The 17,605-nt window shown below is 40.9% G+C and overlaps 2 protein-coding genes across 5 annotated transcripts; both read right to left on the bottom strand.

Moving 5' to 3' along the window:
* Positions 1-161: 161 nt before the first annotated feature.
* Positions 162-11,189, bottom strand: pi4k2b (phosphatidylinositol 4-kinase type 2 beta). Of its 4 annotated transcripts, XM_034531476.1 has the most exons (12): positions 10,625-11,189; positions 6,877-7,028; positions 6,680-6,754; positions 6,286-6,366; positions 6,043-6,162; positions 5,113-5,244; positions 4,205-4,358; positions 3,845-3,909; positions 3,370-3,472; positions 2,287-2,420; positions 2,083-2,142; positions 162-1,481 (listed from the first exon to the last, which is right to left on the bottom strand). In XM_034531476.1, exons 1-12 carry the CDS (start codon positions 10,977-10,979, stop codon positions 1,308-1,310), a joined length of 1,605 nt encoding a protein of 534 aa, XP_034387367.1. In that variant the 5' UTR covers positions 10,980-11,189; the 3' UTR covers positions 162-1,307. The 4 variants fall into 4 exon arrangements, with proteins under 4 accessions (XP_034387367.1, XP_034387376.1, XP_034387384.1 ...); XM_034531485.1 differs by lacking the exon at positions 6,680-6,754; XM_034531493.1 differs by lacking the exon at positions 6,043-6,162.
* Positions 11,190-13,045: 1,856 nt separating this feature from the next.
* Positions 13,046-15,458, bottom strand: zgc:195282 (uncharacterized protein LOC100192223 homolog). Its single transcript, XM_034531517.1, has 4 exons — positions 15,241-15,458; positions 13,658-13,752; positions 13,524-13,578; positions 13,046-13,365 (listed from the first exon to the last, which is right to left on the bottom strand). Exons 1-4 carry the CDS (start codon positions 15,281-15,283, stop codon positions 13,355-13,357), a joined length of 204 nt encoding a protein of 67 aa, XP_034387408.1. The 5' UTR covers positions 15,284-15,458; the 3' UTR covers positions 13,046-13,354.
* Positions 15,459-17,605: the final 2,147 nt, after the last annotated feature.

Below are 17,605 nucleotides of genomic sequence, written 5' to 3' on the forward strand. Positions count from 1 at the left end.
TATTTGCAGCCTTGTGTGTACAGTAAGTTAGTCTACAACTTCAAAAGTTATTAATAGCTCCCTTTGGCTGCCGGTATCACTGATCCCGTCAGTAGTCTACTGGTCTTTACAGAGAAACGGTCTTATTTTTTGTCAAAATTGTTTGAAGACTACGAACGAGATTCAAATTTCCCAAATTTTATTTTTCATCTGTTAAATATACAACTTTTCTCATACAATCATTGAGTTGGAATAGAAATTTCAAGATGCATACATAAGAAAACACCAGGGCATCGAGCATGTGTGAAATTTACTTTTTCTCTTCATATGTGTAATAAAAGGGCACAGATGAGGTGCTGACCCCCATGCCACAAGGTTCAAGAGAAAGCTGCTTGCAATTAAATACACGTCAAACAACCAATACATTCAGTGTTACAGCATTCACTCATATTGAAATGTTTCAGAGCAGCAATCTGTATAGAAGACGTCAACAGATTACATTCAAACAATGTTTATTACTAGTCCTCCTTCCCCAAATGTCATATTCAAGTTTAATATTAATTTTCTTGAGGATGTTAAATACTCCTTCCGCAAACAGATTTTGGCAGTATAGTGAGGGTTGAAGACACTGGGCTTGTGTTCGTTCAACAGATGTGGTTTTAAAAGCCAACAATGGGTAAAAAGAAGTTTGACCCAGCTCTGGAGAACTATAGTCAAACACTTCCAGCAGTGCAAGTGCACATCTATATTTGAATTAAGTATTCCTACAAGGCAAAACAAATAGTTTGAGACTTAGTCCCAGGCAAGGAACACTGTCCCATTTCAAAATAAATAAATAAATCACTTTCTGGAGAGATCTGTGAAACCAGTCCTTTAGATTCCCAAACATACTGGACTACAGATCTGCTCTTTGCAAGTACTTCTTCTTTGGCCATTAGCACCACTATGAGACCTTGCAAGGTACTTCAGTAGGTACTTTGGGTGGGTACAAGTAATCATTTTGGCCTTCTAATAATAGGCAAAGCCCACTTCTGTGGAAAAGCAGATTATCCTATTAAGTCACCATGGTGACTACAAACGGACCCACGGTCTCTTGGAGACACTGGTATGCCAATCTCACAAGCTCCCATGCTTATCTGCGCTCTCTTCACAACATGTGGAATGGAGCGAAGACAAGTTTCTTCCTCATACTTTCTTTCTTACTTCTGCCGTGTCCAAATTTCTTCTCTAGGCAAAGAAATATGAGCAGTCTCCGGTGCGATAACTACGTCTTCTTCCAAAAAGTTGCAGAAGTCTCTCCTCAACTGCCCCCCCTCACCCGTCTCTGACTACCAAGAGGTAAAAAAGGGGCGCTTGCAGTGGAAGGTTTGTGTGAAGGCGTTACCAAGTGTGACCACACGTCCATGACCGCCAGAGCGGCTGCGCTCCACTACCACCCGGGGCATCTGCACCAGCTGGATGGGGCTCTTCCCGTCCTTCAGCGCCTGGGTCAGATTTAACACCTGGTGACAAAAACAGGGTTCACGATGTATGTATGTATTTTCATTCAGAGTACTGGTGCCTTGGTTGCATTTAAGAGTAGCATAATCCACCTCCATCTAATCTGTTGAACGAGTACTTCCAACAATGAAATCACCAAAATAGTGTCGAACAGATTAATTGTTTCAGCTCTAACGGGAGTAGTAGACCACATCATGCAGCCCAAATAGAACCATATAGAGTACAGAGTATGTACAGTTAATTATAAGAATTATAATTTTTTTTTAAAAACATGTTTTGTGGAACAGTTGTCTGCCGTTGCCTCCCTTTGACCAATGTAATCATTATGCTATGACTCACTCAGTGGTCATTAATCCAAACAGGTAAAATAAAAGCTGGGTTAGAGGTGAGGAACAGAATAGACACACAGGAAAGCAGAGGCAGGGCAGTAGACAGGGGTGGAAGGTGAGAAATTAGTGATGAAGTCATAACACAAACAAGCAAAGTAACAGAATGTAGGGCACAGGAGAGAGAAAAGACAGTAGGCAGGATATGAAAGGAGAGAACAGAAGACACAAAGGCAGAAAGGCTGATCGGAAATTAACACTCAAAAAGAAAACTCACCTGTCCTCTCATTACAGACATTTGTCTCTCAAACATGGTTTTATCAAAGCCTTTATCCGTCTGAAGAGGGAAACAATAACTCCTGTTAGCAGGTGTCCTTTGTCACAACAATAAAATGGGCCTGTGTTGTTTTGCTGACAGGCAGCTGTTTATTTACATAACTACTAAATATTCTTAAAGTGAAGGTTATCAGAGGGCTTGCACCTTGAACATCTCATAGAGGTCCTCACAGAGGTCCTGGACAAAGTTCATGTCGGATAGGCGGGACAGCACCAGGTCTCTGGTCTCCAGGGAGAAGGCCACCTTAGCCTGAGGGAGCCATGCCCAGTGGAACGGGTCTGATGGAAAGAGGCAACAGTCAACGCCCTCCTCTTTCACGTTTGTCCACACCGTCTTGCTATATGATGTTGGGTCTTTAATGGGGTTTTTCATTCATTGTAAACTGTGTTTTTTTTTGTTTTTTTTTGCGAGAACACCCTCAAAAAGGGATCCAGAGAGACTGCTAAACAAAAAATGTAATAAGTTAACTATTAATGTACCGATAATAAAATATTAATATTAAAATTAATTGAATGAATTGCTTTCTTGTCGAGAGCTCAGATGGAAAGATTGATGCCACTCATGTCAGTAAAGGTAGAAATGGAGTGACATCCAGCAGCTGGTTATCTTAGCACAAATACTGGCAATACTGGCTTTGTCCAATATTGACAAACTAAATACACCTACTAGCACATCTAAGCTCAATAATTAACATGTCATATCTTGTTTGTTCAATCCGTACAACAAAAACAAAATGCTTTTCTTTTCTTTTTCTACCTTTGGAAAAAGCCGGGCCAGGTGTTCCCAGTCATAATGCTAAACTAATTGCCTCCTGGCTCTATCTTACCATCTAAGTCTCAACACGAAAGCTAAATAAAAAAAGAATGCCCCGAATTTCAATCTATTCTTTTAATAATAACTGTCTGATTGAGAACAGCTCAAATCTAAAAGACACACTGTTTTGTTATGTTTCACCTCATTAATAAATGATTACTATTAATGCTGACACCATTTCTATAAATGGTATTGCCGTCATTGTAATTTAAATAAATGATTGTGGTCATGCTATGCTCTGGTAGCTTGTGATGCATTTGTCATTTTATAGCCTAAATGACAAACACGTAATTAATTCAGGAGGAAATTCAATAAACACTGTTTCCGCTATTATCAGTAGAGACAAGGTGTAAACAAAGTAGTAAAGACAGAACATGAATGAAGAGAGGCGAGTGAGGAAAGAGACCAACATACAGGCTCTCCATTCGTCCGGGTGTTTAAAGGGGAAGGCCAGGCCGTTGTCGATCGCTGCAATCTTGACGCAGGAGGCGGAGCTTTTCTCTGTCCACTCTGCATCCTACAGTGAGGAATAGAGCATCACATAAGTCATAACCAGCAGCTGACCGGAATAGTCATTGATCACTGCCCAAAACCTGAACAATTGGTAAGATAGATGACAACCGTGAGCTCATTTATCAGTGAGTGACAACTAATGATTGATGATGGGGAGTCAGACAGTGTTCACTGGGGCACTGGTTTGTTCCAGACCTGCAATATTCATTTATTATCCGTCTATGTGGGCCCCTGTGTGTGAATGAGTGACAGTGTTGTGCGTTTAAGCGTTTGTGTGTTTAACATTATCGGTGTTCCATGATTCCAGCAGTTTAAATGCATCACGTGGGGTGATCATTTCTAAACACACCCTCAGTAATTGTTGATTTAACTTCACCTTTTGTCGGTCTCCTTCACCTCCTGGCTTCTCATACTTGATCAACCAGTTGTCATTACCTCGATCTGAGGAGGAAGACAAAGAGAGGAACATATGTAGGTGAGGGAAGACCACAATCAGTCAGCTATTCAAATTATAGGCCATGATGACACATTCTAATTCAATGTAACACACTTACAAAAGGCCCAACAATGTCAACAAGCGACTATGTGCAATGATAACACTCACCTTAGTAAAATATTATCAATGTCATTTTTATCAGTCAGTCAATACAAGCAAGATGTACGTCACAAAGTTGAATGATAGCTGGGTTTAGGTTTAGTAAACACTGTTTAAATGTCAACACAGACACACCCTCACCTGTGTTTCTGATAACGTAGTCCAGCACTACCAGCCGCTCAAACTGGGACTGTAGCTGCTTCCTGATGTTCTCTGGCAGAGGTTCCGCCTCAAATCGCCGCAGCCAGAAGTCCGCTTCACGGTAACCCTCCACAAACAGCTGAAATGAGCCCAGCTGGAAGCCAACACAGGCCACATCACATATCGTTTCCAGCTCGTCTCTATGGTAATGACGTGGAGTGAAATTGTGACAGCAACAGCCAACTTCCTTCCTCATACGTCTTCCTGTATGCATTTTCACACACCTTTCCACAACAGCTACAAAGCTACAGATCATCAAAGGGCTGTCTCAGCTGATAAACAGGAAGCTGCACAATACGTTGTTGTACAAGTTTTTTGATGAAATTTGGTGCTGGATGCGATTACAGCAGCACACAACACCAGAGATAAGAATACACAATCACAGTTTGAAAGACCCTGAAAGAAAGAACACGTTCTAAAGAAGAGATGACATTTATGCTTCCTCTGACCTATTTATTTGAATAAACCTGTCTTTTCAGGGAACAGAGTGCGACATGATTCCTTTTACTGCCCTCAGCCAGGGCTGCATCAGCAGCTATTCTGAGCCCTCGGCTCACTGAGACCTCAACCCTTTCGTCTACAAATGATCAACAGCAAACCATGTATATGTAAAACAAAACGTATGACATGAAACAAAAATATGCTAGTACTGTAATTATTATTAGTATGTCTTAGTATTTGTTCTAATTAATCCTAAAAAGGCCTTACAAAATAACATAAAGAATGAAAAGTAAAGCCGAAGAGGTACAACACACAGGAATGAACAAGAGAAGAGTTTCCAGCCGATGTTTCTCATTGATTTCTCTTATAAAACAGCTCAAGTGTTGTGACATTCGACCATGAATTACCTTCGGTGGCAGGCCCACTCTGTGGAAGTGTCGTCCCACCTTGGGCACTTTCTCTAAGGCGTACTTCTTTCCCTTGGATTTGGCTCTGTCGATGGCGCTGTAGTGGAATGTGTCACTGGCCAGATACACCACCTGATAAAAACAGATTACCACTGGTTTATAGTTTCTCTGCCCGCTAGAAAAGATATCACATTCAGCTCAGAATTTAGTCTGATTGCAGTTTTATTTTATTTGTCTAGCATGGTATAGCATTCTGTTTATACATCGTATAAACAGAAACAATACAAGCAATAACAATATAAGCAAGGCAGAGTAGTATCACAGGTTAAAAGCAGGTTTAAATGGGTAAGTTTTAAGTGGAGTTTTAAAGTCAAGGAGAACGTCTGAGGTTCCGGCAGAGAGAGCTTCAGAGAGAGGGTCACCAATAGGTTGGCGTCGGCAGATGTGAGGTTGAGGGTGGGAAAGTTATGAAGGGGTTTAGGGTTTTGAAGGGCTTTGTATGTATGAGGAGAATCTTGATCTGGATTATTTGCTGTATGGGGAGCCAGTTGAGGTTTTGAAGGACCTCTGGTCTCTGGTGTGGGAGTGGGAGAGCAGATGGGCAGCTGAGTTCTGGATATATTGTAGTTTGTTAATGATTTTGATGGATGTGCTGGACAGGATGCTGTTGCAGTAGTCCAGTTGAAAGGTGATGAAGGCGTGGATGAGTGTTTCAGCGGCTGAGGAGGAAAAGGATGGGCGTAGACGGGCAATGTTTTTAAGATGAAAGAAGACTCTTTTTTTTTGTCACGTGATTGACATGCCGATTGAAGGAGAGGGTTTGATTGAAAATGATACTACGGTTACGGATATGTGTGAAAGCAGGAACAGTGGAGCCATCGATGCAGATGTGTTGAAATGCAATAACATGCATGCAGTCAGAGCTCCCACCTTTGTTTTCGGCACCACTCCCAGGCCGAGTTTGGTATCCACCAGTGAGGCAGCAGCCTCTGAGAGGTAACCCTGGTTAGGCAACAAGCAGCCGCGGCCGAAACAACACGGACAGCACAGCTAGTTAGAGAGGGAAAGACAGAGAGGGCAACCAGGAAACTTTTTAGAAAGAAAACAAAAAGCTAGTGTAGGTTTCTGCTTGTTCTCCTTCAGATTGTTTAAACACAGACACATGTTGTGTACCTTGTGAAAATATTTGGTCCATTTGGGATTCAGGTGACCGTAAGGTTCCTCTGACTTTGGTTTGAAAACACCAATGACTTTCTGTTGAAGGAAAAGAGAATGATAAAGAGTGTTATTTCAGAGATGCATTTAGACATATAATTTGGCACAGTTAATTTGATGGGACCTTTAAATAACAAGATTAAAGAACAACAGGCACGGCATTCAAAGTTATAGCAACAACTGTAAAGTGACAGAGATGCTGCTAACAAGTGAATGATCGATATCTTTTCCCTGCAGTGTACATTAAACATGCCAACTGTGCATGACAGCTATCTGTTATTGATGCAAGCTTTGCTGCTTGCATTAATTAAAGTCTTCACTATTGGTTCCTCCTGTTAACCTTCAAACTCACCTTCTCTGCACTCTTTTTAGCAGCTCGACTGGTTGAGAGCAATGTAGACCCACCTTGTAGGCAGCTTACAGTAAGCTAAAAGTCAAAAGTGAGTACATTTCATCACCAGCTAGAATGTATACACAGCTGGATAAATCTGAATGGGGAGAGTGAATATATAACGCCATTCATGTGTGATTCCTCTATTCCCTCCTTACCCCTTTTGGGTCTTTGACAAAGTAGCTCCCACTAGAACCCTGGGAGATCCTTTCTGGAAAGACGCCGTTCTCAATAGCTTGTTCCGCCCTTTGGATAATATCTGCAAACTCAGGATCATCAGGGAAATGGTTGAAGTCTCCACTGCCGGCACCTAGAACAGGAAACAAAATGCAGATTGATATTCATGTTTACATTGTGGGAAATCAGATTTGTTCAAAAGAAAATTTGAAAAAGTAAAAGACACATGTCATCTTGCCACTTCTAAAATATGGTGTTACAGTTATGCCATGCAGTTAAATACAATATTCAAGTGTTGTGGGTATACCAAAATGGAGCCTTTTGGCTTGAAAATATATGTTGACATGTGCGTGAATGATATTGAAAAACTTTTATAATACCTATTTGCATTTTCCAAGTATAAATCAGATTTGAACATAGATTGTAAAACAAAAAAGCCCCAAAAATGTTTATTTGTAATTGTCATCCAAATACTATATGTCTATGATTGTAAGCCTTTCTCCAGGTCAGTCTTTTCCATCTACCATTTCTCCTTAAATGACTCATTCCACTGTGTCTTATCATGCACAGAGTTTGTATGTGAGAGGCAAAGAGAGCATCCATCCATTCTCTAAACCCTTTAAGCTGCTCAGGGTCATGGGAGGCTGGAACTGTTCCCAGCACTCACTGGGGGAGAGGCGGGCTACAACCTGGACAGGTGGCTAGTCTATCACATTCAGCTGAAAGGCTCCATTTGCTCAGTTTAAGTCACACTACAGTCAGTGGGATGCAGTGAGGGATGAAGGGTCAGACACAGGGAGGAGGATGGACAAAAGGATAGTAGGAGAGTTAATTTGCCGTTTTGTCACAGCGAGAGGAGGAGAAACCCAAGATAGCTTTGTAGCTAATTTACTTGAAGGGGGACTGAGAGCGAAGCAAATTAAAAAGAGGGAATGGGACAATAGAAGGAATATATACAATAATTACACCCAGGACTTGGATCATTTAAATAATAGATACAGTATATGTCAGGATTCTATGTAAGCCATGTGGCCCACCTACCCTTAACCCAGCACATTGAATGTTCCTATCATAGTCATAGTCTTTAAATTACCATTGGGACTATAAAGGACTTCCATCAACAGTGTTTGTTCCTATGATGGGTGATTTGTGCCTTTGTGTAAAAACCACCCACCTCAGTATTTTCACTGAATTTCTTTCTAAAAGCCACATACTGATGCATTTTTATGTTTTAAGGTCTGTGCATCATGAGGTGCAAGAGTAGTGCTAGAGAGCAACCACAATGTGTGTGTGTGTCTATCTATGTGACATAGATAACACCTATCTATATATATATATATATACACACACACACACACACACACACACACACACACACAATGTGGTGAAGAAATATTACAAAAGGCACGATACCATCTTCAATTATTAATATTAGAAAGACATGTTACAAATAATGCTCTGGTTTTGTTTGAGTGTTATAGAGTCTTTGCCTGATAACCATATGAGACGGGTCAGTTCCCTGAGTCAGGGCCCAATGACGTCCACAGCAACCCCCCTGAAGCTGAAAGGTGTAGTTTGTGTATTAGCAAGTTATAATGACTAGTTTGCCATCCTGCCACAAGAAGTGTGGACATGAAGGTACATTGCTGGTAGTCTGCAGGGAAGCTGATCGATATTCAAAAACAGCTCTGTCTTTACATAAAGATTAATATAATATGGAATCAACACAGACCTAAAGAGATTGTGATAAAGTACTGCGGGGTTCCTCTATATTTACAATGCAATTTCTCTGTATGTAAAACAGAGCTGACACAATATAATATCTTCATCATTTAATTTCCAACAATAGATACGGTGTGTTTATTCAGCTGTCTTGGTGCTGCATGCTTGCTCTGGATTGTACTGTTGATGAAAGTTTGTGATTATATCATTGTGCAGTTTGACTGCAGGAGGCAGGACACTCTCGCCTCCCATTTTTACACCCGACTGAAAGCTGGAGTGAAAGTAAACACAGATGTTTACTTCTTCTCTTCCAAATTCCCTCTTCTTCATCATCCTCATTGTACTGAACTACGGACTGCATGCTTGCACAAACGCTTTGTGTATATTTAATGTCTGTCTCTCTGTGCCCTCGGTCAGTTAATGGGCCCAGCGGAGCTTTTTCACTCAGAGCTCTAGAGACCTGCTGACCTGCAGTGCACAGTGGGTGACGTTGCAACACTGCACTGTCAAAAATGAAAAACAAAACCAAAGTCTTGATTCATTTGTGTTTTACTTGTTACACATTGAAAACGGTGTCCTGTGCCTACAGTTACATGATTCAATGTATGCAAATGTAGCAAGATTAAATGTATTATGCATTATTTAAAATAAGATAATGGGAGATTTCTCCCTGCACATTGCAATAAGTACTCATTGACAGTGGACTCTGATGAAAGAAGGCAGTATGAACAGAAGAAAACAAGTTAATTATTATTAAAATTATCATTATTATATGCATGTACATTTTAGCCAGAAGGAGTCACATGGTTTAGGGCCATGTTCTATGGTAGAATTTAACAACCAGAATTTGCATTGGAGATTGGTGTGACATTTTAAGTAATACAAAGCGTCAATGTTCAGGTCTAGAATTACAATATTTTGTTCTGTGGAGTCACACATAGTCCTGAGAGATATTGTATTACTACTCTAAAAGGCCAGAGGAAATGGGACACTAACACGTGTGATTTCAGGCTCTACGTGTCTTTATACCTGTTGCCTAGATTTCTGGCCTGGATAGAACATGGTCAAACAATAGATCCCAGCAGACCGCGAGAGCACGATGAGTGAATATAAAAGGAAACACAAAAAAGGTGGGTGGTATGAAGGCGAATGGTGTTAAATCCAATGAGTGGTTTGGTCAGAATATATGCCGTTTCCATGGTGAATAGATCCCCTTTTCTTTGTTTTTCCACGATACCATCTTTTCCTTTTTATAGTCCAAACCAAATGTTATGCTGCACATATGTAAGGCTGACAATAGATCAGCAAACAAAACACATCTGTACTCTTTTTAAAGTCTATATCCATACTGACGAAGACATCCGTGTCAAAAACGTGCTTGATCTGGATTGGTATTAACACAGGAACACTACACAAATTAGACAATTATGAAAGTGTGATTACATTGAGGACACTAAACTATCCCTTCTGACTGTACTCGTGGCTGAACTCCCATGTTGTGTTTGGGGCACCAGGTCAAAGTGCCAGCTCATATCATCCACAGAGAAGATAACGTGTTATTAAATCAGCTCACTGGGAACACACTCAGACGAGGTACATAATCTAACAACATGCAAACACAAACCTAATGCATTACATGTAACGTGAATGTGTATGGGTAGTTTTCATAGTACCGCTTGGTACTTTCCCAGAGCAGAGCAACAAGTTACTGCTTTACATCCCATCCATATCCAACGCTTTAAGTCCCCTAAACAGACCCAATGCCCTCCAAGGGATATTGGGGAGCCACAGTAAACTGTCTAACACTCCTCGGTGTCCTCCACGTTACATTCACTGGTATCGAGACATCTAGCAATAATTAGTCATTTTGCACTGGCTGAACCATACGCGACCCAAAACACATGTTCCTCGAGACATGTCCTATTGAGCCGGGGTTCTCCGACCGAACTTTGCTGCACATGTGTGTACTTTAGTTAGATCTCGATGGAATTGATCAAAAACAATTACCTGGGGAGGCCAAGGTGTCTTTATCCGACGATGAGCTGCGTCTGTTCCGCCTGCTGCGCTTCTCTCCCACACCCCGCGGAGACGACGAGCTTCCTGCCAAGCACGGTAACAACAGCGCCTCTTCGCCAGACCCGTCCGTCTCCAGTTCGGTTAAGACGCTTTCACATGAGTCCGAAATACGAACGGCACCTCCAAGGTTCGTCACAGGTCCCAAACCTATCCCATTCCTATCAAATAATACCTTCGGAGGGTCTGAGGAGTGAAAGTCACACTCCGAAGCTGGCACCGCTGTTGCTCCGGTGTCCAGCACGGGCTCGCTGCTCTCTGTCTCTGTTGGGTCGCATTCTGACATCATTATGGCTCAGTTTTACATACAATTCAATGTTAATTGAATTACACCAACTTTGCCTCAAGCTGTCAGTCGTCCATTTTTAAGAGACTCCCTTTTTTCCACGAGTATCTGGTCCTCCGAAAATGATTCGGAAGCGGCTTCCTTCACGGATATGTCCACATAATCCGTCAAGATAGTCCGCTCTGCTCTGCTTCCTAGTTGATCACTGCGCATGCGCACAACGAACACCTCTGGAAAACGTTGCCTTCACGTGCTCCTTGTGAAATCCGAACTCACGGATTGTTATGACATAAGCAATTTCTCGGTCAAAGATTGAACAAGATGTATTATGGAAATCACACATGTCAACTTCACATATAATAACTTCAATGTAGGGCGTGAACCAAATGTTTTACAATCCATAACCATGTTTAGGTTGTATTTCCCTAAGTCTTAGCTTATTATAATTATTTTAGGTAACGGGCAAACGCTTTGTTGGTAATAATCAAAATGCGACGCTCTTTTACAGAAACTTAACTTGTATTTTTAATATGTTGTACTCATCACCATACTTCAAAATGTTCAAAGCACTTGGCAAACGAGTATACTGATGCCATTCATGTCACTGGTTGCCTTCTTTTGAAATGTGATAACTTTTATGGCCACTAGATGTCGATAGTGATACACAGATGAAGACAAAGTATTGAGTCCCATGCAAAGTGACTTTTCCTGAGAAACATTCTTTCTTTTTTTCTTGAATGTAAAATGGTCCTATTCAATTTGTTGGTCCTCACCATGTGTCAACATTGTCTGGCCAGCATAGGAGCGATTCCTGACCTACCCACAGGCTGCCTTCGAACTTAAGGTGGAACCACACATGGGCATTTTAGTGATGCAGCCACCACATTCAAAGATATAGATACGTTTTATAAGATTCTGCACCTCTTTGGGGACATGTTGGATTAATGCAGGTTTAAGAATCTTGGTATGCTAGACCTAATACATTGATGTACTATTCCCGTATTTTACTTTCCCCGATCTCTCCTTGTTTTCTCTATAATTCAATGGTCTCTCTCCCTCTTTTTCTGTCAGCCCTCACAGTGGCCCTCAATCACCCAGCGCTCTCCACAGCAACTCACTCTCCCTTCACCCTCAGCCCCTCTCAACCTATAACTCGGCACCTCCACCCACCCCTCTCCCTAATAAGAAAATATAGCTGAAGCACATGCAAATGAGCAGTCAGCCAGCTGGTATCACAGCAGTCATGTGATCTATCAAGGTAGGGGGTTAAGAGGTGAAGGAGATATGGAGGGAGAAGGGGGGGGGGGGGGGGGGTGCAAGGACAGAAGAAAGGGGAGGATGAAGGAGGTTCTAGGGGGATGAGAGGGAGATGGACAGGTTCAAAGACATGCTGGAGAGACTCTTTGCAGATGTTAAAATAATCCCATCAGCCCTCTCTTCCTTTGTCTATCAGCTTTCTCCGTATTGTTTCCACTCTGCCTCTTTTATCCTTTATATCCCTTTTTTCTGTATCCCATCTTTCAAGGACAAATACCTGAAATGTCACTCTTGTGACACATAACACCTTGCAGGGAAGCACGTCAGCACACCTCTTTCTCGATGTGTGTGTATACTGTATGTTTGTGTCAATGTACTTCACCCACCACTGGGTGACAAGCCCCTGCAGCAGTCAAGACACACTGCTTCAGGGGCAGCAGTGTGCATGAATGCATGTGTGTGTGTGTGTGTGTATGTATGTGTGTGTGTGTGAGATCTGTCTTTGCCTCACTGTAGCACCCACTCCAGCAGATTCTGTTGGCATGAGATCTGGTTTACCCTGCCAACAGCAACCACCCTCATCCATTCCTCCTTCCTTCCTTCTGCTTTCCCCTGGTTGCTTGATGAGGGAGAGAGGGGGAACCCTATAGCTAAAGTCATTGTGTTGTATGTGCATATGTGTTGTCTGGGATTAGAGTATTTGTTAGTTTGTGAGCGAAAACATCCACCCTGCGTGCTCAGATGTGAGCATGTGGGCTCTTGATTACAAAGTCCACCACAGACACTTAGACATTCACTAGGGTTTGACGTTGTCATGTTTACAAATGTATTTATTAATACAGACTTACAATTTACAATCCAAATTAATTTACATTATAAAAGTGAACAATCACCTACACGTGGCATCAAGTGGTCATCACACATTTATAAATACTTCATTTTGTGGATGTGTAAATGATAGACAAGTAAGGTTGATTGACTGATAGATATCTGTCTATCATTCATATTTATCTATTTATTTTGTCATGATAAACAGGCCATGCATGTCTTTTGTAGGCCTATGTCAGCGTTTCTCCATGTTGGTTCAGTCTGGTGTCTATGAAGGAGTGCACTCTGCCATGTCACCTGTTACCTGTCAAGAAAGATTCACACAGAGAAAAGACATTCAGAAACTGTGTGTGTGTGTGTGTGTGTGTGTGTGTGTGTGTGTGTGTGTGTGTGTGTGTGTTTGTGTGTGTGTGTGTGTGTGTGTGTGTGTGTGTGTGTGGTTTCATAGTGGGAAGGCAGTACCTCTTGGACCAAACATCCTCAGGTAGCAGTGGGAACAATACGGCTTTTCATCATACTGAAAGGACAAATCATTCTCATTCATGTAATCCTTTTTTTAACTTTTACATATTGCCTCATTCATTGTCCACACATACCTCAGCATGTTGTCCGGGTGTGAGCTGTCTGTTGCACTTTTGACACTTCAGACAAAGAGGGTGGTAGTCCCTCCCTAAGGACCTCTTCTTCTCACCTACAACATACAAAATAATGAGATGCATGGCGGCATCTCTTTTTATATATATTTCACTAAAAAGCCAGAAGAATTTATCATTTGCACGCAATCCCTCTGCATTCACTGACATTTGGGACAATCACTTCAATCAGAAAGAAAATTATATTTTTCATTTACAAAAACGGTGAGATGTAAATGTCTGTTTCTGAATACAGACACACTGACCAGAAAGTGTGTTGACCGAGGAGTTAGGTAGACCAGGTAACAGCAGAGGGTTTTAACTTCACCGGCTCATAAATAGAAATAGTAAAAATAGCTTGTAAAATAAAAACAATAAAAGACTTGGTTTAAGTGCTGCTGTGCATTTAATAATAGTCAAATCTGAGTGTGGGTGAGGACTCGACTAAAAGAGACAGGAGGTAAGGAGGAAACCCAGAAAGCAGTGTGCAAGCTCATTTGGCTAGACCCACATCCTGTTGTGATCATGGAAACATGTGCCTGCATTTGTGTGTGCATGCTTGAAGGAGGTGAAAGCCAATGAGGAGGCCTTCTTGTTGTCCTCCAAAGAGAGAATAGAGCCATATATATCAACAAAACATGTGCAGCACATATCAAAATGAATATCAAAGCCTCTTTTTCAAGGCAGATATATTAACGTGCCTCAGAAGGAATAACACAGGTGTAATGAATGATGCTAACGATGTCTCAGTTACAAGAACGGTGAGTCGGTATGCACTTAGTATTGTTACAACTAAATGAAATTCAGCCATTGTTCAAATTGTTTCTTGCACCTGTGTTTGGCGGGTTATAATGTATAATGTGTACAAATCTCTTCATGGTCTAGCACCAAAGTACATGTGTGACATGTTAGAGCCGTATGAACCATCTCGGGCTCTGAGAAGCTCAGGGAGTGGTCTCCTGCTGGTCCAGAGTCAGGACTAAACACGGGGAGGCTGCGTTTCACTTTTATGCTGCTAAAATCTGGAACAGTCTTCCAGAAGATGTGAGACAGGCCTCAACTCTGACAATGTTTAAATCCAGGCTGAAAACATTTTTGACAACTCTTCGCTTTTAATATAATTAATTAATGATTATTTTTATGTTTTTATGGAATGATTTTATTTGTCTTTTTGTAATTTTATGTAGCTGTAAAGCACTTTGAATTGCCTTTGTACGAATTGTGCTCTATAAATAAACTTGCCTTGCCTTGCCTTACTGTAAGAAAGGTTTATAATGAATACTATACATTTTCACCTGGTCACTACTTTTCTTTTATCCCATAGACTTTTTTACCTTTTTGTGACTTTTATGACACTTTTTTAAATGAATACTACTGGAATTTTCTTATTAATACTGTTCCTATACAGGTGAAACAAGTAAAAGAAAAGATTGTGGGAGAAAGAGAGAGAGAAATACAGAGAGAGAGAGAGAGAGAGAGAGATCTAAACAATCAAAAAGATAAAGGAAGGCGATGTATAGAGTAAAGATTTACGGGGTCACACTCACCAAAGTAGACAGGCTTCCCACAGATTGGACAGTACCCTACCATGATGGTATATAATTATTGAACATACACGTGCACTTTAGCTTGCACTGTGAGAAAATATATCCTACAATAGCATATACTGTATGAACATAAGTGTGTGAGCTGAAAATTGACAGGAAAAGCGTTAAACGGCAGCGATGTCGGCGTTTTGTGAAGTCAAAACCAGGATGTGGTGAGTGAGTCGTCACAGGAAGAGAGAAAGATGTGATTTGAAAAGCTAACATCAGTAGAAGAAAGACATGCCGCAACTCTAATGACACCTTCTCTTTATGGTAACAGATATAAAGCCAATAGAATAGGCATCATTTTATGGGCAGTTGTATATATGTTTATACAAGTGCTTTGGGTATACACACAGCCATGAAAGTGTAAAGAGGAACAGAAACGGAACGAAGAATGAGGGGTGAGGAGAGAAGGGACAAAAACAGCTGTCAGCAGTTCAAGTTCCAAGCTATCTTCTCTCCTTTCCTCCTGTTTTCACCCTCTTTTCTAGATTAAAAAAGGAGTTGAGCCTCTGAATTGAAACGAGAAACCTGACACTCGTGCCTTTCTTTCCTTCTTTCTGTCGATCTTCTCTCTCTCTTCTTTCTTTCTCTCTTTTTCCCTGTCACATACTAACACACATGCTCACTGACTCACAGACACACACATACACACCATACACCCATTTCTACTCCCACATACACACACACACACACACACAAACCAAAATGCTTCACTTCTCTTCAATGACATCACACAAAGAGGCTGCAGCCAAAGAGCAGAGTGAGAGGCAGGATGAGGTTGGGTTGGTTTAGGGACAGACAGAGGGGGAGGTGTGTGTGTGGGGCAGTTATTCCCTCGGGATAGGTGGAAGTAGACCCGGGGAAGCAGAGGGGCGAGGAGAGATGAGCGAGACATGGATGGAGACAGTAGCCAGCCTCAGCTCAGCAGTGACAAAGAAGATGAACTCTGATGAACTTCACAGAGCAGAACGGGGCCACTGGAGTCCCTGTGGAAGTCTGTGTGGTTCGATCCCTATCACTGTCAATAGGACTTGTTTCTTGCTTATGAATGACCGAAAGAGACAAACGACTGCAAAAAACAGTGGTGGATGAAGTTTTACTTCAGTAAAGGTCAAGGTAAAATTACTCCATTACAAGTACAACTCCGGCACACAATATTTCATTAAGTATTTGCAGCTAAGCATAAAAAAGTTATGAAAAATTACCTTTGTCAGCATTGTATTTTTGTATGATTATTACGGCTGCATTATGCTGCATTTTATGTTCTCGCTGTTAGTTGAAATGTTAAAGCGGAACTCCAGCAATTTTACACATTGACGTGTGTGTACAGGGGTTGGGGAGCACTGGACATGTGAAAACATGTTGTTGTGTCTCCAGAGGGAGCTGAGTGAAGTCTGATAAGTGTCCTTAAGTGATGTCACTTGAGTCCGCATTCGGTTGGGTCATATTTTTAAGTTAAATTTTGTTTAAAATATCTGTGGGTGTGAAGTTAGCTCAACTGTGCATTTTGAGACTGACAATGTTATCGGAGTGAGATGCTAAATCGATGGAGTAACTTTTCAACTTTATTTAATTATTATATTATTATATATTATTATCATTATTATATATCATAATAATTGGAATCAACTTGTAAATAGGGAGGGACACACATTTTTCACTAGTAAAAAAGCTGGTCACTAAATTCATCAGAAAAGTGATGTTGAATTTGAAAGAGTGATTAAAACAATTTTGGGAAGTGATTATAGTTAATAACTGATGCTGAAAACTTACTAAAAACAATTAAATATTGTTCAAAATTAAATACTTCTATACATTATTACCTTTGCCAATGTGGTTATGTTTCTATTTGTTGGTTTGTTGTTTGTCTGTTTGTCAGCAGGACTATGGAATAACTACTGGTCTAATATTAATAAAACTTGATGGAAGTGTGTCGCATGGGCTAAGGAAGAACACATACAATTTTGGAGCATATCCAAATCACAAGGTGGATACATGAATTATGTTTCACTTAAGATAAAATTGAGAGATAGGGCATTTGCCTGGTCGGAGGTCTGCGATCTCAGAGTGCAAATGTGTATGAAACCAATATATGTTTAAACATGTTTAAAACATAAAGCAGCGCAAATCAGACCACAAATAATTACCACTTGAAAGTATCCAAAAGTTGTTTAAACTGATTTAAGGTCAATGTGATTTGACGTATTCAGGTTTACAATGACTAACAATTTCATACATTGCTTCCTCTTATTGTATAAACTGATAATCATATAGGCTTACAGATAAATATAGTGCAGTAAAAAAGTCAAATATTTCCCTC

Source organism: Cyclopterus lumpus, chromosome 1 (assembly GCF_009769545.1).
Source record: "Cyclopterus lumpus isolate fCycLum1 chromosome 1, fCycLum1.pri, whole genome shotgun sequence".
Lineage (NCBI taxonomy): Eukaryota > Metazoa > Chordata > Actinopteri > Perciformes > Cyclopteridae > Cyclopterus > Cyclopterus lumpus.

What these genes read in the sequence shown, in the direction of transcription:
- pi4k2b (XM_034531476.1), bottom strand. Translation starts at nt 10,979, where the DNA reads ATGATGTCAGAATGCGACCCAACAGAGACAGAGAGCAGCGAGCCCGTG. An exon ending in CTAAAAAGAGTGCAGAGAAG is followed by an intron (nt 6,367 to 6,679) that starts GTGAGTTTGAAG and finishes TTCCTTCAACAG; the next exon opens with AAAGTCATTGGTGTTTTCAA. An exon ending in GAGTGGTGCCGAAAACAAAG is followed by an intron (nt 5,245 to 6,042) that starts GTGGGAGCTCTG and finishes TGTTTTTATCAG; the next exon opens with GTGGTGTATCTGGCCAGTGA.
- zgc:195282 (XM_034531517.1), bottom strand. Translation starts at nt 15,283, where the DNA reads ATGGTAGGGTACTGTCCAATCTGTGGGAAGCCTGTCTACTTTG. An exon ending in TGGGAAGCCTGTCTACTTTG is followed by an intron (nt 13,753 to 15,240) that starts GTGAGTGTGACC and finishes TGTATGTTGTAG; the next exon opens with GTGAGAAGAAGAGGTCCTTA. An exon ending in CACCCGGACAACATGCTGAG is followed by an intron (nt 13,579 to 13,657) that starts GTATGTGTGGAC and finishes TTGTCCTTTCAG; the next exon opens with TATGATGAAAAGCCGTATTG.